This window comes from Euleptes europaea, chromosome 7, assembly GCF_029931775.1.
Source record: "Euleptes europaea isolate rEulEur1 chromosome 7, rEulEur1.hap1, whole genome shotgun sequence".
Lineage (NCBI taxonomy): Eukaryota > Metazoa > Chordata > Lepidosauria > Squamata > Sphaerodactylidae > Euleptes > Euleptes europaea.
The window spans coordinates 16819130-16845506 of record NC_079318.1 but is presented as its reverse complement, the minus strand read 5'-3'; the positions used below and the strand labels follow the sequence as shown (position 1 = coordinate 16845506).

The 26377-nt window shown below is 43.8% G+C and overlaps 1 protein-coding gene across 1 annotated transcript; it reads left to right on the top strand.

Annotated features, from left to right (window-relative positions):
• The first annotated feature begins 272 nt into the window (after nt 1-272).
• On the top strand, nt 273-26377 carry PLG (plasminogen). Its single transcript, XM_056852876.1, has 18 exons — nt 273-372; nt 1677-1760; nt 3751-3865; nt 5424-5563; nt 7451-7571; nt 8147-8265; nt 8536-8698; nt 10477-10604; nt 11489-11663; nt 14498-14676; nt 15940-16088; nt 18252-18345; nt 18890-19010; nt 19490-19564; nt 22024-22164; nt 23452-23558; nt 24822-24967; nt 26037-26377. The coding sequence occupies exons 1-18, from the start codon at nt 273-275 to the stop codon at nt 26199-26201; spliced, it is 2322 nt and encodes a 773-aa protein (XP_056708854.1). The 3' UTR covers nt 26202-26377.

Here is a 26377-nt window from a genome sequence, read left to right as displayed (position 1 = left end):
GTGAGCAGTTATCATATAGGTAACATTATAGGATCCTGCAAGGGTGTCACTTAGGTTGATATGGGACAGAGCTGAGACTGAGGTATGTTGCAGGGAACAGGTCCCTGGCTCTGCATCTTTCCTGGATGTGTCATTGTTGCTGGGGAGTAGTTTCTTGAGATGTAGAAAAACGACGTTCTATTAATGACAGCGTTATCACTTTTTAAAATGTCTCATGCTTGCTACTTTTCCTTCAGTTCAAGGAGATATACTGGATAACTATATGAGAACTGATGGTGCTTGGATACTTGGTCAGAAAAAACTGCTCTACAGAACTCTCAACAGAGAAGAATGTGCTGAGAAATGTGAAGCTGAACAAGAATTCACCTGCAGGTCAGTTGTCACTTTGCTATATCCTGCAAAGGATGCCTGCAGGCTTTAACGCTGGATGAGACGCTCACATGGTTCTGTGTGCTAAATGTCTAGGATGCTGCAATAGGAAACACAAACTGTTCGAAAACTCTGCTCCATGGGGAAATTGAGATGACTAGAGTGAATCTGGGTTTTATATAACAATCCCTTTGTTATAAGACAGGGGTGTCAAACTCGTTTGTTATGAGGGGCGGGTATGACATAAATGTCATTTGGTCGGGCGGGGCCATGTGTACCAGCCCACAGTGGGCTCACCAGCCCAGATTGGGACGTGTGTGTGTGTGCCTCAGCTGGAGAGCCCCATAGCGGGCTCACCAGCCCAGATCAGGAGCGGGGGGCGGGGTCCTCGGCTGGCGAGCCCAGTGTGTACATCCCCCTCCCCAGCAGCCCCCGACTTTGGAGGTAGTGGGGAAGGGTGATCTGCGAGTTAGGCTGGAGCCACTGCCATCCGATCCCTGCTGCCTGCAGACTCGGACCCCCATGTGGAGGTCCCAGCTGGCAAGCAACATGGATCAGAAAGCCCTGCAGCCCAGAAATGGGAGCGTTTTTTGTTGTTTTTTTGCCTCAGCTCAGCTTTTGGGCCAGATAACAGCGCTCAAAGGGCCAGATCTGGCCCGTGGGCCTTATCTTGGATAGTAGGGTTGCCAGGTCCCTCTTATCAACCGGTGGGAGATTTTGGGGGTGGAGCCTGAAGAGGGTGGGGTTTGGGGAGGGGAGGGACTTCAATGCCTTACAGACAGAAAGGAGCATAGGGTTGCCAACCTGCAGGTGGTGCCTGGAGATCTCCCACTATTACAACTTATCTCCAGGTGACAGAAATCAGCTCCCCTAGAGAAAATGGCTGCTGGTAATTGGACTCTATGGCATTGAAGTCCCTCCCCTCTCCAAACCCCACCCTCCTCAGTTTCCACCCCCAAAATCTCCAGGTATTTCCCAATCCAGAGCTGGCAACCCTAGAGGAGGGGGAGGGAAGACTGTGCAAATAGGCAATTGGATGGGCGGGGAAGATGGGGCAGGTGGACTTGGGAGAAAGAAAGAGTGAGCAAGTGGTTGGTAAGGAGAATCAACGGATGGGGAGAGTACAGCTGGAAGTAGGGGCCAGCAGGGAGGAATGGGATTTCCCCTCCTCCATGAATCCTCCCATGTCCCACTGCTGTTTAACCAAAATTGATTAAATAATTGACTATATGACAATAATTAAAATAAAACTAATGCCTGTTTTACGTCTCACCATTTTAACAGGTCCTTTTTATTTGCCACCAAAGAACAACAATGTATTACATTAGCTGACAACAGCAGAACAACAGTGATGTTCAGAAGGTCAGACGTAGTTCTCTTTGAAAAAAGAAGTAAGTAAATAGCCTCAGATATATCTTTCATAGTGACTTCTGCCAAGAAGCTCAATGGGTAGATTTGGGCCAAGCACTCTCTCGCAGCCTACTCTTGTTGTTGCAAGGATAAAAAGGAGGAGAGGATAATGATGTATTCCTCTGTGGGCTCCTTAGAGAAAGGGCATGATAAAAATGTATGTAATAAATATAACATGGTTAATGTGCAAGTCCAATAATTTGAAACTTGTTCATCTCACAAATTGTGGTTTGTTCATGACATCTGGCTAGAACCACTGTAGATTATACCCTCATGAATACTGGAAAGCTCGTATACTGGAAAGCTGGTCTAGATATAGCCCCAGACAAACAAATGAATAAATGAACACAGCCAAGGACTAAGTTATCCATTTTGTCTGGCATAAGTGTATGGCCATAGCAAGCATGTGTGTTTATAACATAGGAGAAAGGTGCTGCATTATGGTTGCATTCCTGGAAGCTGAAAATCCCCAGTGTACACAGACATAATACTATGGGTTGGATCCAGTCAAGTTTTTCACTAACTCTCACTCAATTCCTTTTCTTGCCATAGCCTCTATCACACATGACTTTTGCTCATGCAGATCCCTTTCTCCCCAGCATAGCCCTTTTGGTGATCCTCGTAGACCCCTCTCTCCCTTTTTCACCAGTGGAAAACGCTGCTTGGCTCCAACCCAATGAATCAGTCTGACTACAATTATTTCAAAACTAGGTACATAAATAGATCTTATGTGTCTTCAGAAATTATGATATTGCTTGTTTAAAATATACATGCATATTTAGAGCAGTAATCTTCATCATGGAGGGGAAAACATGCTATTGCTTAGCTCTAGCGATGTTGTCCCTGGTATAATGAGGCTCGTGTCCAGCTCATTTTTCCCCTAATAAAAGGTGTCACAGGGGTACCGCAAGCAGATGTATTGCAGATGTTGTTATTGGGGGGAAACAAGCAGGTTACATCCTCCACTGCCAGGTTCTGGGCAGTAGCGATTAAAATTCGTCAATCTAAGGGTATTCCTAAGGAGTGTAAGGATTAACCTCAAAAGGGTGTCCATCGGTTATGTAATTATGTATTCAGACTATTTAGGACTGAGTTCCCAGAAAGAAGGATTATGTTGTAACAGCATATAGTATGTATATGAGTATATTTGCCCGTTGAACTAACCATATGTATTTTTCTGGCAAGGCCGTAATAAAATGTTTGTTTGTTAGCTCTAGCGATGGCCTGTGGGTTCAGGGTCCCTGACTGATGTACATGGAGCTTGCTTTGTTCTCACGTATTTATTTTATTTATTTATTTTTAGACTTATATCCCGCTCTCTATCCCACCCGAAGCTAGGAGCGGCTAACATCCATTACAAACATAGTACAATAATCAACTATAAATATACAAAAATGATTTCAGCTCCAATTTAATACCAACATACCCTGACACTAAAATCAAATTGGCCCCCATTCATCAGAGCACAGGTCCATGGCCAGCCCAGGGTCCCCAGTTAGAAAGCTCAGATGAGATAAAAGGAAGGGGAAGGGGGGCCAGCTATGATGGAAACTGTTGCTGCCCTCAACCATAGGCCTGGCGGAACATTTCGGTCTTACATGCCCTGCGGAACTGCACCAGATCCTTCAGGGTCCTGGTCTCACTAGAGAGAGAGTTCTACCAGGTCGGGGCCAGGGCCAAAAAAGCCCTGGTTGAGGACAGCCGTACACTTTTCGGGCTGGGGACAACCAACAAATTGTCTCTTCAGTGAAGAGAAAGCAGATTCATATCTTAATGATTTATGGTCCCGCAGAGTGGTCCCCTCCTGTGAAGTGAATGGGGGAGCATTCAAGCCTTCATTCATATGCTAGAGCATTCAAGCACAGTCAAGGCTTTGGACTGGGATATGTGTGTATATATTAATTGTTTATTTTATCTTGGTGGTAGTGGTATGTAACAGTAATGCTAATGCCAATGATAACTTCCTTTCAGTTTATCTTCTTGAATGCCAGACTGGAAATGGACAGGACTATAGAGGAACTGAATCTAAAACTCAAAACAACATAACATGCCAAAAATGGGCAGAGAGGAGCCCTCACATACCCAAGTATGATCCTTTTCCATCTATATGATGTCTGCTTCCCACCTTGTGCGGTACTGCCAGCATATAGCTTGCTGTGGTAAACATAGAAGGCACGATTCAGCAAAAGTTAGTCATGACTATGCTCATATACTTGCTTATTTGGGAATAAGTCTCTCTGAGGTCTGTGGACTGACTTCTGAGTGAACGTGTACAGGAGGAAGTGGTATATTCCAAAAGTTGAAACCCAATTCTTATGTCCAGACACAATCCTATGTGTAGTAAATCCCACTGATTCAGTGTAACTTATTCCTAGGAAAGTGCCTATAGGGTTGCAGCTTTAGGGTCAGATAAGGCAGAAATCTTGGGTCTCCTGGCCTCTTTTAAAGGTAAATTTCTGGTGTATACAGCCCCAGTTCCAATCAGGGCAGATTGGGGAGGCAAAGAGGGCAGTTTATCCTTTCACCCCTGCATAGTTTCTTATATTGAAGTTGCCCTCCTTATGTTGCTGTTTGCCCGTGGTGGTGGTGGTGGGGATAGGCCATTGTCTTTTACTCATTTTCTCTTCTTTCCAAGAATTAAAAGGTTTTCTTACAACATTGCAAGAGATGAAAGAAAACAAATTCCTGACAGTTAGCGTTGATATTTCCTGATGGCAGTGGCAATAATAGGTGACAAAAAGAGAGATCAGAAGCTGCACTGTTTGGAGGTGAAGCTCTCAGTGACTAAACTTTACAGATTATTGACCTATTTATTTATAGTCTGCCTTTCTCTCTGAGACTCAAGGCAAATCACACAGTGCGAGACCATTAAATCAATAGGAGTGGGGCATCCAATAAACAATGTCATGGGGTTGCATTAGATGCAATAGATGTTGAAGGGACGTTGCATGAACACTCTGCCATGTAGATAGAATAGGCTAGCAGCCATTTCTCAACATTTAATTGGTGCAGTTTGTATTCCCTATGAAAATCCTTTTTTGGGGGGGGGGTCTGCATGTACTCATGGGGCACACCTGTTTCCCTGGTGAGGAAAATAGTGCTATCCAGGAGCATTTCAGATAAGAAAAAAAAACCATGAGGGGATAGCTTCAGTCCCCATTCCTCACTTGCCACTGTCCTGGTCCAAATCAGGCTAATATATGTCCAGGAATTAAGATCTCATCAGAAAGCACACAGTCCACATTTGATTGTGCAGACTCAGGAAGGAGCCATGGAAAACATCACATGTAGTTGGGCCTTCACCAGAGCTGCTAGAGAACAGACAGAAACAAATGGAGGGAAGGCTCAGAAGGCAACAGTCACTTAATGCTGGGGATTGAACTGTATGCAAAATATATGCCTGGGAGGTACCATAGTTTAGTGGTAAAGTTAGTTGTGACTAAAGTCTCACTGAAAGCAAAGGCACTTGATTTAGTTATGACTAGAACTTCTTCCACAAGTTTCAATAGAAACAGCATTTAATCGGGGTAAATTTAGCTGGATATGGGCCAAATAATCTAATAGATATGTTCAGTACACTTGAAAACCCTGGGGTACTTCTTGATCTATAAAAAATCTGACTTTGCCTGCTCCTCCCCTTTCAGCTATTCACCTGCTACTCATCCTGAAGCTGGATTAGAAGAAAACTACTGCAGAAACCCTGATAATGACGAGAAAGGTCCCTGGTGCTACACAACAGACCGCGGAACCAGATTTGACTATTGTAACATCCCAGAATGTGAAGGTGTGGTTGAGGTTGTACTGGCCAGAATTTTAGTTTTGTGTGGCTATTTAAATACCCAGCTAGAAATATTTTTAATAAGAGGAAATACATTTTCTTCACTTGCAAGGCCCCATGATTCATAACAACATGACATCAAACACACCTCATGCTAGACAAGACCGAAGGGCTGTTGGCCAATGGAGAAGCTGCTCAGGGGCTGTAGAGTCAGTTTTCCTGAAGGGGGTCACACTCCCCCTGAAGGAACACAATTGTAGCTAGGGACACTACTGGACCCTGGGCTATGGCTAGAGGCTCAGGTCTTCTCCGTGGCATGTAGCACCTTCTAGCAGCTCTGGCTGGTTTGCCAGCTACAACTGTTCCTTGAAAAGCATGATCTGGCCATGGAGAGCCATGCTCTGATGACATCCGAGTTTTGATTATTGTAGTGCAATGTAAGAGCCCCGTGGTGCAGAGTGGTAAGCTGCAGTACTGCAGTCCAGGCTATGCTCACGACCTGAGTTTGATCCCAACGGAAGTTGGTTTCAGATAGCCGGCTCAAGGTTGACTCAGACTTCCATCCTTCTGAGGTCGGTCAAATGAGTACCCAACTTGCTGGGAGTAAAGGGAAGATGACTGGGGAAGGCACTGGCAAAACCACCCTGTAAAACAAAGTCTGCCTAGTAAATGTCAGGATGTGATGTCACCCCATGGGTCAGGAATGACCCAGTGCTTGCACAGGGGACCTTTACCTTTACCTTTTTAGTGCAGTCTATGAGGGGCTGCCTTTGAAAACAGTCTGGAAGCTTCAATTGGTCCAAAATGTAAAGGCTAGGCAATTGTCAGAGGAAGGTTACAGGGACTGTATAACCCCTGTGCTGAAAGATCTGCGCAAGTTATCTATTTGTTTCTAGGAACAAATCAAAGTGCTGGTATCTTATCTTTAAGGCCCTAGGTATGAATCCCCCCTCATGCCACGGAAGCTTGCTAGGCGACCTTGAGCCAGTTACACTGGCTCAGACCAAGCTATCTCACAGGGTTGTTGTGAGGATAGAGTCGTGCAGAATGATGTAAGCCATTTTGGGTCTCCGATGGGGTATAAATGAATTAAACAAATAAACAAACAAACAAACAAACAAATGGCTTGGGGCCAAGGTACATGAAGGACCATCTCCTCCTATACTATCCAGTCCACCACTGAAGATCTGTCTCTGAAGCCTTGCTGTGTGAGGTGGGTGGCAAGTAGAGACAGGGCATTTTCTGTGGTGGCACCTTGCCTCTAGAATGCTGTCCCCCTTGAGGCTCACTTGATGCCTACTTTACATTGTTTTAGGTGGCAGACCAAAACACATATTTTCCCCCAGACTTTTAAATAGGGATTTTATCTTACCAGGCTTTTAATTGTCTGTTTCTGTTTTATGGATAGTGTTTATGCTGTTTATATCCAGTGTCTTGCTTTTATGGTTTTCCTTTAAGTATTGGGACATTGTTTTTATTGTAAGCCACCTCAAGCAGAAGGGGTGGCAAAGAAATATTCTAAATACAGTAAGTAAAGGCTCCACCCCTAAAATCTCCAGGTATTTCCCAACCCAGAGCAAGTAACCCTATTCCACATCTCGCTCTGGATGCATAGCACACCTTTAAAAATTCAGGAGGACAATAGGATTAGATTAATCTGTACATTTCGTTTGATTTAGCTCAGATATGTTCAATGATGCAGTGCTGATATGAACTGAATGATAAATTTTCCAGCAGCTGCAGCACCCATATAATACCAGTCACTGATTCTTAGTATAGTGTATCATTAGCAGGGAGCAAGAAGGATGAAGATCCACTACACTTAGAGCTTGTAGGATGAATAATAAGACGTATGAGTCTAATTATATAACTCAGAGATGTTTATGTTCGCAGAGATGTGTATGCACTGCAGTGGGGAAAACTATCAAGGCAAAATCTCCCAAACAGAATCTGGAATTGAATGCCAGGCCTGGGATTCTCAAGATCCTCACACTCATGGATACTACCCTTCAACGTGAGTCATGTCACTAAAATAAATGGAAGCTACGGAAGAATCCTTTGAGCATGCAACTCTTTGGCCGTTTATGCTCGGTAATTAGCAGCGCATTCTAGGCTTAAGTGCCCTGCATATATTTTTTTGATTTCTTCAAACTGAACTGTCATTCCAGCCGCATACCTGCTTCGCATTTCTTAAGAGCCCCTTTAACACGACCTTTTGTGTTTGCTCTACCCCTGCATCAAAGCATTCACTGAAGGAACCATGGAAAATCCCAGCCACAGTTTAGCTATGCAAACGACCATTGCTTACAAAGGAACTAAGGAGCAGGCGAGAGGGAGGGGGTGGAATTTGTTTGACTTTCTCCTCTTGCATCGGGTCCGTGAATAGTCATTTTAAAGGGCGGATTTAAATAAGCAGCTTTGAGCAAACATCAGAATCGACCCTGCATAAATGGCCTTTATGTTCTGGGGGCATAATGTGTATGAAAACTACCCACTCAGGCATGTTTTCGGTATGTGCAAATCCAATTTTTTCCTCGAGTGGGCCTAAACATCAACAGACAGATTTCAGCTTGGACATATAATGTTTAGTTTTCCAGAAAAGAATCTGAAGAAGAATTATTGCCGTAATCCGGATGGTGAGCCTCGTCCTTGGTGCTTCACCACCAGTGTGACTAAACGCTGGGAATTTTGTAACATTCCACGTTGCGGTAAGTGTGACTTATTTGGATTATTCATTGCAATTTGCTGTGGTGAAGCCGTGCCTTTTGCTGGAGTTAGTTTTCTTCGAAAACTACAACATTGCCCTCCAATTTAAGGGAACGTCATTTCGTCTCTTAAAACGTGTAGTAGCTTGTTGATGGCCTAATTGTGTACAGAATGAGTCAAGAATGAAGTTCTTCCAAAGACATACTTTTGCTGTATTTTTAAATGTCTACTGAAGAGGGTGGCCTTCCTTGGCTTTCTCTTTTCTGATATAGCTACACCCCCACCAACATCGGGCTCAGGGCGCCAGTGCCTTGAGGGAAGAGGGAAGGACTATCGAGGCACAGTAGCTGTTACAGTATCAGGAACTAAATGCCAAGCCTGGAGTGCCCAAGAACCTCAGAAACACAGCAGAACTCCTGAGAACTATCCTTGCAAGTAAGTTAAACAGACCCATTATCATTTGAGTCTTGTTGAATGTTGTTTGTGATAACTAATAAGGAACAACATATGTAGGGTTGCCAACCTCCAGGTACCAATCAGCACAGAGCCCAGATCATATAACAATGTGCAAATGCATTGAGTGCTACAATATTACAATTATATACAAAAGGATAATGTTTCTTGTTCCAATTATATACAAAAAATCCTGTATAATATATGTAAGTCCATATTATACAGGATTTTTTGTATATAATTGGAACAAGAAACACTATCCTTTTGTATATAATTGTAATATTGTAGCACTCAATACATTTGCACATTGTTATATGATCTTGGTTCTGTGCTAATTTCCAAACCTCTTGGTATGAGTACAGAGGTGTTTGTTTATCTCCAACCTCCAGGTAACAGCTGGAGATCTCCTGCTATTACAATGGTCTCCAGCCGATAGAGATCAGTTCCCCTGGAGGAAATGGCTGCTTTGGCAATTGGACTCTATGGCATTGAAGTCCCTCCCCTCCTCAAACCCCACCCTCCTCAGGCTCCACCCCCAGAATCTCGAGGTATTTCCCAACCTGGTGTTGGCAACCCTAAACATATGAGAGGCCTGGTTTCAATATCACATTACAACCCATCACGTTATCACATCACAACCAATTATGTATTTCCCTCCCCCAGTGGGAGAGAGGCTGAGCCAGTTGCAGGTGTTCCCAGTCACAGAATTCTGTTGCAAGCGCACCAACCACCTTTCATTTTAATATCAAAGGCGATGTCACATTACAGGCTGCCTCCACACATTGTTGGATATTGCACTATCATTGTTCTACAGCAATCATTCGCAACTAGATTGTCTGGAAAATCCAGTTGCAATGATAGGGGCACTTGCCATTAATGTTTGGATACAGCTACAGTATGCTTTATGTCTGTTCTGCCTTCCCTACGCACACAAAAAAACCCTGATATGTGTTGGTATTTGAACTTGGAATGGAGAGTGGTGTTCTGAACATGTGGAATTTTTTTCTGATCTCTATCTGCAAGCGGAAAAATATAGGACAATACTGCTTCTGCTGCTACTACTACTAAATGTATTTGGCATATTTCCACGAGCCCCTTAAAACAGGTAAGAGGGTCAAGCTGGTGTCTGAATGTCGAACAGAGAATTATGTTACACACGTGTGTGTGCCAGCACTTGGAAAATCATTGTCATGTAGCGATTAAAGTGTTGTATTGACACTAGGGAGACCTGGGTTCAAGGCCCACTTAGCCTTGAAGCTATCTCAGTGACTTTGATCCCATCACCATGTTTGTTGTGGGGAAGGGGAGGGAGAGAAGCACATATACTACCCTGAGCTCCTTGCAGGTCCAGCAGGATAAAAATGAATGGATAGACTGATTGATAGACACATACACATTGCTTATGCTTATTTTTTATTTATATCCTGCTTTTCTCAGTGATCGAGGACTCCAAATGGCTTTTCACTTCACTTTCCCCATCCCCACTTAATCCTCACAACAACAACTTTGTGAGGGGAGGCTAGGCTGAGAGACTGTGATGACAGCCCCAAGGTCACCCGCCAGGCTTCCATGACTGAGCGGCGGATTCAGACCTGGTCATCACAGTTCCTAGTCCCAACACTCTAACCACTACACGTGATGTCTCAATCATCAAGGCAGATAGCACAATACAGTGTATTTGAGGTTGTTCCTGGTACCATTAAACAGAGTATGAGCGTCAAGGAAGTGTTTGAATGTGAGTGCTTTCATTTCTGTTTTAGAAGTTTAGATGGAAACTATTGTAGAAACCCTGACGGAGAGACCTCGCCCTGGTGCTACACTACAGATCCCACCAAACGATGGGAATACTGCACTATTCCTAAGTGTGATAGCACTGCAGTGGCTACTGGTAAGAAAAATTGCTCATGTGCATCTGTGATGTGGGAACAGAATGAACCATTCTGAGATTTAAACAAACAGTTTCGGTAACAGGGTCAATCATCCGTCTTTGATATCTAGAATGAAAGCTAGGGTTGCCAGCTCCGGGTTGGAAAATACTTGGAAATTTTGGGGGTGGAACCTGAGGAGGGTGGGGTTTGCAGAGGGGAGGGACTTCAATGCCATAGTGTCCAATTGCCAAAGTGGCCATTTTCTCCAGGGGAACCAATCTCTGTCGCCTGGAGATCAGTTGTAATAGCGGGAGATCTCCAGCCACCGGCTGGAGGCTGGCAACCCTAATGAAAGCAGATGTAGGTTTTTATGTCTTCCATTGTATTAGGTGATTTGTCATGCCCATTGTATTTATTGCATGTGTCAATTGTTCATATTTGTACAAAGGATAGTCAGTGCGGTAAATCAAATGCAGAAGTGTCTTATCTCTCAAGGAAAACTTACCTCACTGAACTGCTTCTGCTTAAGATAACCAGCTTGCATTAGACTGACAACCCAGATGCAAAATCAGAATAATAAATAAGTGAGGACTGAGTTGTCCAATTAAATACTGTATTACCCCAGAACCTTAAAGCTTGTCATCTATCCACTATCAGCTAAGGGAAGGACAGCATGCATGGAGAAAAGATCCCACTGCACCCCATTTTGCTTGGAACCTGCATTATTTCAGAACACTTCTCTACGTTTGTGGTGCTACAGCACCATAATTTTATAGAATGAGGGCATGAATAAGAGAAGCCATAGAACATCTGGAGACAGAGAACCTGCTGCTTAGTTGTGGTTGCTCTTTTTTACTTAGTTCTGCATTTGTGTCTGTGTTTTTGTTTTGCTTTTGAGATGCAGAAATAGTTCCCGCTGTTCTTCCTGCGCAAGCAGCAGTTGTTGAAGACTGCTATGAAGGCACTGGCGTAACTTACCGGGGTACAATGTCATCAACCATCACGGGAAAGAAGTGTCAAGCCTGGAGCTCTATGATACCTCATCGTCATACTAAAACCCCATCTGCATTTCCACAAGCGTATGTTTGGCTTAGCCTCTCACAAATGGTTGGCAGTCATTTTCCATGGAGAGAGTAAATAGTAATGGCTTAATAGCAGGAAGGCTAAACAAGCTTCTCTTGGCAAGAGTCCCACCTTTTAACTAAGCTCAACTGAATGCCTGGAATAATTGTATCTTCGGGTAGTCTGGGGTCATATCTAGGGTTGCCAACCTCCAGGTAGTTGCAGGTAAGTCAAGAGAAGCGTGATTCGCATACAACAATATATATATATATATATATATTTGTTATGCATTGTTGTAAAATTATTACTTATTGTAAAATATATTACTTACAGCATGGCAGTACAATATCTGCTCCTGCACTGAGAGGAACATCTGGTTCTCTAACTAGGCTAAGTTCCCAAGCGGCTAAAAAAAGTGCATCCCTTGAGTGCCGACAGCTGCAGTGTCAGCCAGCTCCGTGATCCTTAAAGGAACACTAACATATATCCCAATCCATACAGAGCTACTCACAAGTAACACGTTAAATTTAGTTCATTATTAAGTCCATGTGGATGTACCCTGTTGATTAAGTGAATATATATAGCCTCTTGTTGGCGTAGAATTTAATCCACATCGACATGATCCCGGGTTTTTTCCTCAAAGCACCAAATTACAAAAAAACAAAAGTCATCTATGCTAGTTAGAGAACCGGACGTTCCTCTCAGTGCAGGAGCAGATATTGTACTGCCATGCTGTAACTATATATATATAGTTGTTATACATTGTTGTAAATTACAGTAAGAGTAAACCAATAATTGATACAGATTTACATAGAAGATGTTGTTAAATGTACTTGATAGAATACGATTCATTGTACTTCGTCTCCTGTATAAACGAATTCCCAATGAGAAATATTTTCAAATTGTAACGAATCTCACATATGTATGTTATAGTGAGTCCTGATGAAGATGGAGGGTCGAAATAGGGCGATACCCAGACCCTGGTTGGTTGTATACCACAGACTGATTGAGTCATGAAAAACCGCGTTTTACTCACGCAATATTGTGCATCATCTAGGACACTATTCCTTGTATGCATTGTATGCGAATCATGCTGCTCTTGTCTTACCTATGCCTGGAAGTATGACATTTGATGCACAGGGAGTCAATAGAGATATGTCAGCATTTGAATTTATTTTGCAATATATGGTGTTTCAATATAATGTATAGGGTTGATATTGTGATTTATGCACTTTATCAAAATACAGTACAGTGTGTAATTTACAAATTGGGCGCTTGTCTGCTGCTTATTTTTGCCACACACATTGCAGCAGGCTGACTTGTTTTACCATAACCTCCAGATAGTGGCTGGAGAACTCCCACTACTACAACTGATCTCCAGGCAACAGAGATCAACTCACCTGGGGAAAATGGCTGCTTTGGAATGTGGACTCTATGGCATTATACCCCATTGAAGTTCCTCCCTTCCCCAAACCCCACCATCTTCAGGGTCCACCCCCCAAATCTCCAGGAATTTCCCAACCTGGAGCTGGTGACCCTAATCATATCAGATACTTGTTGTTGGGACTAGGGCTGTCAATTTGGTTCGTCCGAACCGAACAAACAGCCGCTTTCCCCCGATTCGGGGGTTTTCAGTTTGGATGGAACCGAACTCAAAAAAAGGCGGGGAAAGGGCGCACCGAATTCGGCGAGTTCTGGCAATCGCTGGATAAATTCGGCAGGTTCGGCGTTTCCTGAACCTGCCTTTTCCCGCCTTTAAAGACCGCCCCGCCCGGTTTCCTGGGACTCCCAGGAAACCGGGCGGGGTGGTCTTTAAACTGCTCCACGCTGCCTGCCCAGGCAGCGCGGAGCAGTTTAAACCCCCCGCCCCCCTTCCCGGGATTCCCAACCCCTGCCCCAACAGCAACCTGCGGGAGTGAGGGAAGGAGTTCCCCAACTCCCACTTACTGGGGAAGGGATCCGGAGAGGCACCACCACCCCACGGCCAGGCAAGCGAGCCGGAAGCCTTGGCAACAGCCAAAAGGCTCGTTTGTCAGCTGGCGAGCGGATAGGTTGGCCCGGCCGGGTCATGCCCGACAGGCGGGGCGCAGCAGCAACCTCAGCCCCCCCAGCCCCCGGCCCATCTTCCGCCCATCAGCTGGTTGTCTGGCCGGCCTGGGGTTTTTTAAACTGCTCCGCGCTGCCTGTCTAGGCAGCGCGGAGCAGTTTAAAACCCGCCCCGCCCGGTTTCCAAACTGCTCCGCTTCCTGGGACTCCTGGGAAACGGGGTCTTTAAACTGCCCGACCACCAGCTGGCAGCCCCGCCCATCAGCTGGTCGTTAGGGGGGTTTAAACTGCTCAGCGCTGCCAGCCATGGCAGCGCAGAGCAGTTCAAAGAGCCACTCGCCCTCTTTCCTGGGAGCCCCAGGAAGGGGGGCGGGTTATTCGGCTGAATTTTGTTCCTGAACTCAAAACTCGTGCCGAATTCCATGGAACCGAAGCGAGGGAGTTCGGACTTGGGCATTTTCCGGATCAAAACGGGCCGGATTTTGCCAGATCCGAATTTTCCGAATTTTTTTTTTCAACAGCCCTAGTTGGGACATTGTATAAAAAATATTGTTAATAATGCAGCTTACTCATAAGATACCACACCATGAACAGTAGCAGTTCAGAATCCAGCCAGAGTGTCATGAAGTACCAGTCTGCTCCAAGGGAATCACACCATGTTTTCAGGAGAGGGAACCGTTCCTTGTGGAGAATTGTTCCATGACAGTTGTTCTGCATACTGAACATCTTCTCCACTCTTATTCTCAAGCAGAATATTTTCAACAGTTATTTGTATGCTGATGTGACACTATATCTATGTTTATAGGGACCTTAGGAGAAACTATTGCAGAAATCCAGATGGTGATACAGCCCCCTGGTGTTTTACTACTGATCCCAGTACCAGATGGGAGTTTTGCAACCTACAGAAATGTACCAGACCAGCACAGCAACAACTTCAGACGACAATGACACCAAACCTTGGTATGGCTTCTCCCCCCAATGCAGGTAACAAGTGAAAAGTAAACCCCTTATACAGGTAATAATTGCTCTGAAATATTGTAGAATGTCACAGAGAAGTGATATCCTTCACTAGGTTTCAGCTATCCTTCAAAAATGTGCAGCCAAGTTATCATTTTCTCTGTTACATTTTATGATATGTGACATTATGCATTAAATTCTATAGTGCCTGTGCATAAGGGCAGTGAAGCAAGTAAGATGATAGGTGTTTATAGTGATGTGAATTCGGAGTTGTTAATTATGAAATCAGCCGCAGGTCTGACAAAATATTCTTCTGGTGAAAAGGATGCATATTTTTGTTCTGTGTTTTGTACTTAAAAAAAGGGATTGGTTCTATGATATTATTTCTGTCAAAAAGCTTTATTGTTTCTACATAAATGAAGAAGATGAGTTAGGTTTTATATGCCGATTTTCTCTAACTTTTAAGGAGAATCGAACTGGCTTACAAACTCCTTCCCTTCTCCCCACAACAGACACCTTGTGAGGTAGATGGGGCTGAGAGAATTCTGAGAGAGCTGTGATTAGCCCAGGGTCACCCAGATGGCTTCATGTGGAGGAGTGGGGAAACCAACCCGGTTCACCAGATTAGAGTCCGCCTCTCATGTGGAGGAGTGGGAATCAAACCCAGTTCTCCAGATGAAAGTCCACCGCTCCAAACCACTGTTACTAACCACTACACCATGCTTATAAATAGCATAAACACTATTCATAAAAAAGACAATTAAACAGCTGGTAAGATAAAACCCCTAATTAAAAGTCTGGGTAAAAATATGTGTTTTGGTCTGCCCCCTAAAAGAATGTAAAGTAGGCAGCAGGTGAGCCTCAAGGGGGAGAGCATTCCAGAGAAACTCTTCTGTTATACCCCACCGAGGTCCCACTCCTACGTAAACCCTGCCCTCCCCAGGCTCCACCCCTAAATCTCCAGGAATATTCCAACCCAGAGTTGGCAACCCAAGCAATAGTCTATTCAGTTGCTTAGTACCAACATAGCCATGATTCACTGCAGTGGGAAAGCCTGTGGGGGGTTTGGATGCTTTCACCTTTCAGTCTTTAAAAAGCATAGTGTGTAGCCCCAACTACTGTACATCTTTCAGCACCTCTCAATAAGTAAAAGTAGACTATTAGCTCCCTCTCCCCATTAGAACTATGAATCCCAGGTTTCTTGGCAAGAAGGAATGACTGTGACACCAGTTTAAAAACATAGTGTGTGTATGACTTATGCATAAGACGTCTCTCTGTCTCCCTTTGAAGACTGCAAGACTGGTAATGGTAAAGAGTACCGTGGAAATATTGCACAAACAAAAGGTGGCAAAACTTGTCAAGAATGGAGTTCACAGACACCTCATAAGCATCGGGATTTCACACCACAAACTCACCCAAATTCAGGCCTGGAAAGAAATGTAAGTACCATTATACAGCAGAATCAAATACTATTTATTAAGAAACAGAAAGAAACATACAATAGTCGACCGCAGGGCAATGGGATAGCTCTCATGGTCCCAGGATACAATTGGAAAGGGCATGTGACACCACTGGGCTGTGGTCCCAGGTTCAATCCCCGGCCTCTCCAGTTAAAGGGACTAGGCAGGTAGGTGACGTGAAAGACCTCTGCCTGAGACCCTGGAGAGCCGCTGCCAGTCTGAGTAGACAATACTGACTTTGATGGAGCAAGGGTCTGATTCAGTATAAGACAGCTTCACGTGTTCATGTGACACAGCATCCTTGCTGAAATCAAGCCACTTTGGTTCCAGTCAGTGTAGAGTTGCCATCCTCCAGGTGGGGGCTGGAGTTCACCCAGAATTACAACTGATCTCTAGACTACAGCGATCAGTTTCCCTATAGCGGTGATTCCCAACCTGGGGTATGCATACCCCCAGGGGTACGCAAAAGAAATTGAATAATGGTGGGGAGAGGCATTTGAAATAACAACAGCTATATTAATTACAAACATTTTTGTAATATACCGGTAAGGGGTGCAATTTATAGACATGGGCTGCCAAGGGGAATGCTAGTGAACAAAGGTTGGGAACCCCTGCCCTAGAGAAAACGACTACTTTGGAGCACGGGCTGTGTGGCATCACATCCCCACTGAGCTCCCTCCTCTCCCAAACTCTGCCCTCCCCAGGCTCCGGGAATTTTCCCAACTTGGAGTTAGCAACCCTATCAACCCTAAGTCAGTGCCTGGATTGGAAACCTGCTGGGAAGCTTATGTAAGCTGCCCAGTTCCTGATGGATGAAAGATAGGATATAAATATAATCAACAAGAGAGGAAGGATGTGACGTGCCTTGGATCATGTGCTGCGTGGAAGATCCCATCCTTCTTCACAGAGATTACAAGCCAAACTCAGATGAAATAGCTGTACCTTTCTTTTAACAGAATAGGAAAGCAGTCCTAAACAGGGCTACTCAGAATTCTACTCAAGGTGGATCAGTGGGGCTTACTCCCAGGAAACTCTTCTTTGGATTGCACTGTGGCTCATGAAAGCTCATACCCTGCCAGATGTTTTGTTAGTCTTTAAGGTGCTACTGGACTCTTGTTCTTTTCTAATACTTGGATTGTACTGTAAGTCTCCTTTACCAAAGTTCCTTAACTTAGTAGCCAAACAAAAGAAAGGATGCTTACTTTCCGTAACCCTTTTTGTCCTCTGTGTTGCTTACCTCTGCCCTGCCTTGAATAGCCAATCCTAGCTCGATCTCGTCAGACCTCAGAAGCTAAGGTGGGTTGGCCCTGGTTAGTACTTGGATGGGAGACCACCAAGGAATACCAGACGCTATGCAGAGGCAGGCAATGGCAAACCACCTCTGTTAGTCTTTTCCCTTGAAAACCGTATAGGATCATCATATGTTGGCTGTGACTTGATGGCACACTTTACACATACACACACACATTGCTTATCTCTGGCCTGGTCTCAAGCCCCCCCTGGGGTATTTTTTGGGTTAGCTTCCCAATTTGCAGCTCTGAAAGGATTCAGTGTTCCCTCTGGCTCAGACCTAAGTAGTCAATCAGCGTTGATGAATGGCTTTGATGTGGTATATAATTATGTTCACACAACTTTTATATGTGGGGTTGGGTAAAATTTATTGTGTAAGGCCAAAGGACATAACAATATAATGAAACAACTGCCCAGGCAGGAATAAATATAGCAGTAAAAGAAATCACAGCAAGATTAAAAACAGTTTTAAAATTGTCAGGACCAGGGCATAACAGATTGTACGTAAACGGCCCTCAAGTCCCAGCTGATTTATGGCTTCCTAGTAGGGTTTTCAAGGCAAGAGACTAACAGAGGTGGTTTGTCATTGCCTTCCTCTGCAAAAGGACTCTGATATTCTCTGGTGATCTCCCATCCAAGAACTAGCCATGGCTGATCCTGTTTAGCTTCTGAGATCTGATAAGATCAGGCTAGCCTTGACAGAGGTATTTCATCTTCATATTGAAAATAATAAAGGACAAAAGGCCACAAAACGAAATATAGAAATGGAAAGATGGATAAATGATGAATTTCAAAATCCAATTATTGTTGTGCTCTGTTGTTAATTTTTAAAATATTTTTGTATTTCTCTAGTATTGCAGAAATCCAGATGGTGATATTAACGGTCCTTGGTGCTATACCACAGACCCAGCAAAAACGTGGGACTACTGTGACATCCCATATTGCCGTAAATATGCATTTAAGGATTATCAGTTTTGCCGTATTTCATTTTAAGTGTTTTACAGTTTTCATTTCAAGCACAGTCTGGGGCTGGAACTAGGTCTGATGATCAACATGGAGCTGCTGCTGGAAATGACAAATGTTAGCCTTGCGACAGGTTCTCCCTCTTTCCCCCACAATCTGGAGTTACAGAAATGTGTGTGCAATCATCTTCCCAGCTCCATATTATTGGCTATTGCTGAGGGTAGAGAAACACGTAATTTGATGACATCATGTCATGTGTTTTCATAACTGGACTCTATGGGGAAAGGATGTGCAACATCTAATTCTGCCTTCAGAGAGTATTCATATGATCATTTATACAATTAGAGCTCACCCCATGATAAACTGGTACTGTCAGCTTGCTTGTGTGGAGCTGTTATCATTGACCTGTAAATGGGAGTTAAACGAAGAATGTGCTAGGCGTATGCACAATCATTTTATTCATTTTCATGGTTGTTTTGTTTTTTAACCTATTATTGAGATGTTTTGTAATCTGTTTAATTCTACAGCTTCTCCTCAATATGAATGTGGGAAAGCTAAATTTGAACCAAATCGGTGTTTTGCAAGGATTGTTGGTGGGTGTGTTTCTAAACCTCATTCTTGGCCATGGCAGATCAGTCTCAGAACAAGGTATTTAATAAGTACATATCATTACAGTACAAAGTACCTTCCATGTGTCTTTATGTGTGTTTGTGAGGGAGCGGATGTAGCATGCTTGTGTGTCTGAGGGAAAGTAAGTTTGGAGTGAAGACACTTAATGAAATGACTCAGGCTTGCCCTAACATTTCTTCAAAATGTAAAAATGTAAAAGATCAGGTTGAACAGTACCACCCAAACACTGCCCCTGCAAGGAACAGAGGATATGCATGTGTGACTGTGTACATATAGTTAAGTCCTTACTCTCTGTGCACAGTATTGCTGCCTCATGCTGTAGAACACCAAGGAAGGTCTACTGAAGCTAAAGCAATCTCCAAAGAGATGTTCTGATTGTTTCTGTGGAGTGCCTATAAATGAGAGAACCTGAAGATTTGACTAACGGTCCAGCTCAGAGTACTATGAATTATGAACTGTTTCCTCTGAAATTAATCTTCCTTTCTTCTGTCTTTCAGTTTCAATTTGCACTTCTGTGGAGGCACTTTGATAGATCCACAGTGGGTTCTGACAGCCACTCACTGCCTAGAAAGGTATGCCGTTGTGACTTTAGTGGCTACTGCCCCTTGACAGACAAACATAAGAATCGTTCTGCCAAAGTCAGCATGTTGCTATGAACAATCTTTGAGTACATTCATGAACTAACAATTTATAGTCTATACTATCCATTAAAAATGAGTTGAACTGGTTTTACGTTTTTAAAAAAATGGGTTTGGTTCCTGTAGCATCTTAAAGACCAACAAGATTTCTTTTGGTCACAAAGGTACCAGTGGACTTGAGTCTAGCTGTTCTACTGCAGACCAACATGGCTACCCTGTAAAACTGGTTAAACCATTGTCATTTTCTTCAAAATCTCTGGCAATTGTATCTTTATGAAAATACTTTGCTAGAGTAGTTACTAGAGTCTATTGATTGGGAATCATTCCATAAGGATTCTGAAATGAACATATTTCGTAGATCACAAATACATCTGTGGCTGATATCACAGGAACATAAGAAGAGCAGAGCTTTAGAAAAAAAGCTGAGCTAGAGCTAACCAAGAGTTCATCTAGTCTGTGTTCTCTTTCTGTAGCCTGTCAGCTGTCTCCAAGAAGCCCACCAACAGGGCATGAAGGTTGCTTGCTTCTGAACACAGAGGTTCCCTTTAAACATCGTGAATGTTGATAGCTAATAACTGGTGGCCCTAACTACATTTTAGGGCAGTGAATTCCATAAATTAATGACATGTGTGCTTTATAAGATTTGTGAGCTACCAAACTGAACCTGATCTGGCTTTCCAATAAGTATATCTGCAGAATAAAGAAAACATTTCATTTTAAAAAGGCAGAACGCACACCACGTACAGCAGGACGCATGCTCAATGAACCGTAGCTTGGAGCTTAACATTTGATTTGGCTTTGTAAAACTTTTTGTTAAGACTAGCAATTTCAGTTATTCAGTTTGTTTTTTGTTTCGGGTGTGCACGACGAAAGGAATGGTTATGTGTCTAAACATTTATAGATATCTCCTAAATGGGGGTGAATGTCAGGAAATGGCTCCGGCCAAGTGTCCATTAGGGCTTGGAAGAGGTGAAGCCCCTCTTAGCTGAAGGGAGGGAACAGGTGTGTGTCCCAGTGTAAAAAGAAAATACAATGAGATGCTGGAAGAAACTAAGAAGCAGCCAGAATGCCCTGTGATAGCTAAAGCACCTTTGAGTGCAGGATCCCTGTTACCTGTTGCTTTCTAGTGTAATATTGATTATAGCTTCTTAGCTGATGCTGCAATAGCCAGCATGGTGTAGTGGTTCAGGCGTCGGACTAGGACCTGGGAAACCCAGGTTCAAATCCCCACTAGCACCATGGAAGCTTTCTGGGTGACCTTGGGCCAGTCACACACTTTCCGCCCTGAGCCTGGCTAGTATTTGGATGGGAGACCTCCAAGGAATACCAGGGTCATGACGTGGAGTCAGGCAACGGCAAATCACCTCCAAATGTCTTTTGCCTTGAAAACCCTACGGGGTCACTGTAAGTCGGGGTAAAAGGTAAAGGTCCCCTGTGCAAGCATCGGGTCATTCCTGACCCATTGGGTGACGTCACATCCCAACTTTTACTAGGCAGACATTGTTTTACAGGGTGGTTTGCCAGTGCCTTCCCCAGTCATCTTCCCTTTACCCCCAGCAAGCTGGGTACTCATTTTACCGACCTTGGAAGGATGGAAGGCTGAGTCAACCTTGAGCCGGCTACCTGAAACCGACTTCTGTCGGGATTGAACTCAGGTCGTGAGCAGAGCTTGGACTGCAGTACTGCAGCTTACCACTCTGCGCCGTGGGGCTCCTAAGTCAGATGTGACTTGAGGGGAAACAAACAAACAAAACAGGTGATGGTAGCTTCACATCTTGTTTCTTTCCATTTCTAATACTCGTAAAAAGAAGTGCATCTTTGCTGCTGCTGTACAGGCCTGTGGAGTGAACATACAGAGCTTTTGGGTCTGTCACAGTTCCTTGTATGTGCTAGGGAAAAACCTAATAAAAGGAGGTACTTTCTGGTTAGCATGATGTGAGTGATGTATGTGAGTTTAATCCACTGTGGCGTCTTTTTTCCTTAGACAAACAAAGAGAGAAAGACAAATGTAAGCAGCTGACAGAGTCATGAGTGGATGAGGGCAGGGGGGAATTGAGTCAGATAAAATAAAGCTTTTGAAGAAAGGGGTAGAAGGCAAACATGAAAGTAGCATATAAATAGTTCTATCAACTCGGCTGTGTTTCCATTGCCTGCAGGCTCTGGAGATCTAACGGAAATGAGGACCTTATGGAAATTAGCTGCTGACTGCTTATAGTTTGTTTAGCACTTTACAAAACCTGGGACATTTGGAGGAGGCTTAAGTGTCAAAAGACAAACCAGCATTATCTCTACCATCTTTGGGGGGGGGGGGCTCTTGCCTCTTCAACCATGTGAATAGGCAGGAGTCCTGGTTGTCTGGATATGCTTGTACCCAACAAAGCTCTCTCTTCCAGGTCACCAAGAGCTTCTGCTTACAAAGTGGTAGTTGGATTACACAGGGAGAGGGCTACAGAGACATCGGTACAAAGCTGTGATGTTGAAAAGTTGTTCAAGGAACCAAGTGGGGCAGACATTGCCTTGCTGAAGCTGAAGAGGTATCCTTTGGGTCGTAGCTCTTATTCTGCTTGTTGCTCAATGCATGGGTTATTTTTGTGACATGAAAGTGACTGGGTAGTGTTCAACATGGGGAAATGACTCGTAATGTTGTTTTAACAGTCTGGTCAAAGCAGGAGGAGAGTATTGGCTTGGTGTGATTCAAATAACTGCAGTGAATTTCTGCCTTATGCAAACAGCATTCCATGTGATATCCACCCAGTACTTTTTTCTGGGGCAGTAGTGCTCAATTTGCCACATGTGTTGTATGATGTACACATCTAGGGATAGTGGCTTGGTGTCAGCAGTGACTTGTATGAAACAAACACATCTCGGTCTCTGTTCCAACACACGTCCACTGAATGAGGAAATAATATGGGAGCAAAACGTTCTCATAGTTACAGCTTTGGAGTATAACGGTGAAGACAGAAAAACATTTCAGTAATGCATCCAGCAGTTGTCTACCTGTAGGGTGATATCAGCTTCACAGCTTTCCACATATGTGCATCATTTGAAATTTGAATGCCTTCTTCCTCTCCCACATTTCCAGCAGGCTGTCCTCATAAATTCATCAGATAGAACTTTTCAAAGCAACATCATGGGTACTTTGGAGAGAGGCTGTGGCTCAGTGATAAGAGCATCTGCTCGGCACGCAGAAGGTCCCAGGTTCAATCCCTGGTATCTCCACTTAAAAGGCTCAGCTGGAGGTGATGTAAAAGACCTCTTCCGGTGACCCTGGAGAGCCACTGCCAGTCTGAGAAGACAATACTGACCTCGATAGACCAGTGGTCTAATTCAGTATAAGGCAGCTTCATGTGTACTTACCAACTGGTATCCTCCACAGCTAGATTTTTCTGGCAAGCTTGTGGGAGAGGAAAAAGTACATTTAGATAGAACGCAGTGTGGGTGCTTCCAAACCAGCTCCACTGCTTTAAAAACATTATGTCTTTCTTCACCCAGGCTTATGCATATTTCCTCAGAAGTAGGGCTTACTTTGGAGAAAGCATGCATGTAATCAGGCTGCAACAGAATGCAGATTAAAAATTGGATATTCCTCAATGCTGGGGTTATGAGCTCTTACCACTTACACTTGCCTGGAATCAGTTTATATAGTACCTTTGATAAGGCAGATATATTAGAGTTCTAGGAATGCCTTGCTTTTAAAAAGGTTGCTTTTTTAAAGCAAAAGATCACATGGCAGAACACTCTTCATATGAATCTGTCCAGGATAATTGTAATAATATTAAAAATGCAACCAAAGTCAAACCTCATAAAAATGTTTCTTTCAGCCCTGTTCAGCTCACCGATCAGGTAATCCCTGCATGTTTGCCTGCAGTCAATACCATGGTAGCAGACAGAGCAGAATGTTTTGTGACAGGATGGGGTGAAACAAAAGGTAAGATCACTGTATAATCCAATATACCTAAGCGATATTTTGCATTTCCTCTTTATCCTATCCTATCATTTTTATTTTCAACTTTTCTGATTTGTCTTGCTTATATGCAGGAAGACTTGGGTTGCTTCCATATGGATTGTTTAAATTATCCATACAATGTTGTCCACTAATCATCCACATTCTGGGTTTACTGTGAACTTGCTGTGAACTTTCTCAAACATAGTTTGACATTTTTTTTGAAAGATTACAAGCAAAGCACCTTTGTACACTATGTGTACAGGAAGATGTGCAATGTAATTTCTTGCCAGCATGATGTAGTGGTTAAGAGCATGGTGTCGTGGTTAAGAGGGGTGGTTAGAAGCGGTGGACTCTAATTTGAAGAACCGTGTTTGATTCCCCACTCCTCCACATGAGCGGCAGACACTAATCTGGTGAACTGGAATTGTCTCCCCACTCCCACAGATGGAGCCAGCGGGGTAACCTTGGGCTAGTCACAGCTCTCTTAGAGCTCTCTCAGCCCCACCTACCTCACAAGGTGTCTGTTGTGAGGAGGGGAAGGGAAGGTGATCGTAAGCCGGTTGACTCTTCCTTAAGTGTTAGAGAAAGTCGGCATATAAAAACCAATTCTTCCCAGTACTACATACGTTGCTGAGTATAACTTCTATCCCAAAAGCTCAAAGCTTTTGGATGAGTTGTTGAAATGTCATTACTTTGGTTAATACTTAAGGTAAAGGTCCCCTGTGCAAGCACCGGGTCAAACGTCACATCCCGACGTTTCCTAGGCAGACTTTTGTTTACGGGGTGGTTTGCCAGTGCCTTCCCCAGTCATCTTCCCTTTACCCCCAGCAAGCTGGGTACTCATTTGTCCGACCTCAGAAGGATGGAAGGCTGAGTCAACCTTGAGTCGGCTACCTGAAACCAACTTCTGTTGGGATCAAACTCAGGTCGTGAGCAGAGCTTGGACTGCAGTACTGCAGCTTACCACTCTGCGCCACGGGGCTCCTAGGTTAATACTAATATTTATTAGCTAATAAATATTGGTTAATACTTAGCTAATATTTATTATGTCTCAAGCACAAGACCAAACTAAAAGCCACTCATTTCATACCATGAAGAAATGAGAAAAGGGTTCTATATAATTGAATACATTCACATAAAAAGCTGAGACGAGGGGGATTTACCCTGCTTATTGGGACATGAAATGTATGTTGTTCAGGAGCTGTTCATCCCATTTAGTTATGCGTTTTTGCCTTGCTTACAAAGGAACCGGTGGAGACGGCATTCTGAAGGAGACGGGCTTCCCTGTAATTGAAAATAAAGTGTGTAATCGGCCTGAATTTCTGAATGGCAGAGTGAGAACCACTGAACTCTGTGCTGGTAATATTGATGGCGGTACTGATAGTTGTCAGGTAAGAATGGCTGGTGACAGCAGAATTCTTTCAATTTCTAATTGAACTCATTTTGGGTGTTACTTGTAAAGGCCTCATATGAGCCCGAGCAGCTAAACAATCCAAACAGCACAAGGATCAAGAACACTACTTGAAAGTAGATGTTAACATTGCATTTCATTTGGTTGATTGAGTTGGGATTCAAAATATGAAACAGAGCAGCTATCTCATTTTTGGTATCTACCAGAAAGACATACGATTGTTTTCTTTTATACCCATACTGAAATTCTCCTTTTTTCTTTTGCACAGTACGTGCTTCCATTGAATTCAAATGAGAAGAAACTCTGGTCTTTTTCATTTAGACCAGCTCACAGATCGGGGCCTTTAATTGGGTCAGGGAGCCCCATCTGTTGGGTCATGATGAGTCCCATTTAGAGCCTCCATTTTTTGCTGCTTTCTGTTCGTGCCCATGTGCAGAGAGCAAGGGTGCTGTGCCTCACGCCTGTCTCTACATGCATGGCTGTGAGGAACAGCAGGAAAGCAAGGTGGTAAATCTCCCATGCATAAATGGCCTGAGAGGAGTTTGAAGTGTTAACCACCCTCCCTTCCCTGTGTGGTCCCAAGGCAAATTGAGGCTCCACTAGCTGATTTTATGGGTGGAAAAAGATGGATCTTTGTCTTGTTTGTTCAACCCCTCAGATACCTCACAATGACCATGGCTCTTGTGTCCTGTGTCTGATTACCTATGTGGAGCAACAAGATATGGTACCTGAGTTTGGCAGTAAAGTCCATATGTTGGATGATCAACACATGAACACATGAAACTGCCTTACACTGAATCAGACCATCAGTCCATCAAAGTCAGCACTGTCTACTCAGACCAGCAGCGACTCTCCAGGGTCTCAGGCAGGGGTCTTTCACACCACCTACTTGCCTAGTCCCTTTAACTGGAGATGCCGGGGATTGAACCTGGGGGCTTCTGCATGCCAAGCAGATGCTCTCCCACTTAGCCACGGTCCTCTCCCAATATTTAATTCCTTTAAGTGATATTTAATTCCTTTAATTCGTTTCCCTTCCTTCTCTTTTATAGGGTGACAGCGGAGGGCCTCTGGTCTGTGAAGAGCAAGGAAAATATATCCTGCAGGGAGTTACCTCCTGGGGTCTTGGGTGTGCCCAGCCCATGAAGCCTGGAGTTTATGTGCGAGTATCTAGGTTTATTCCATGGATTGAAAGAATAATGAATGAAAACTCATGATTTCCTGTTGAAAGCAACATGTACAAAAAGAGAGGTTCTTCTGGTTGCAATGTTATTAAAAAAAATCACATGGAAGGAAAATAAATATGTAAATCCTGTAAGCTACACAACCAGATTGCCTTGTTTTTGGTGCCTTCTTTCAACATGTTTTGTATTCTTCAAAACATACACATCTC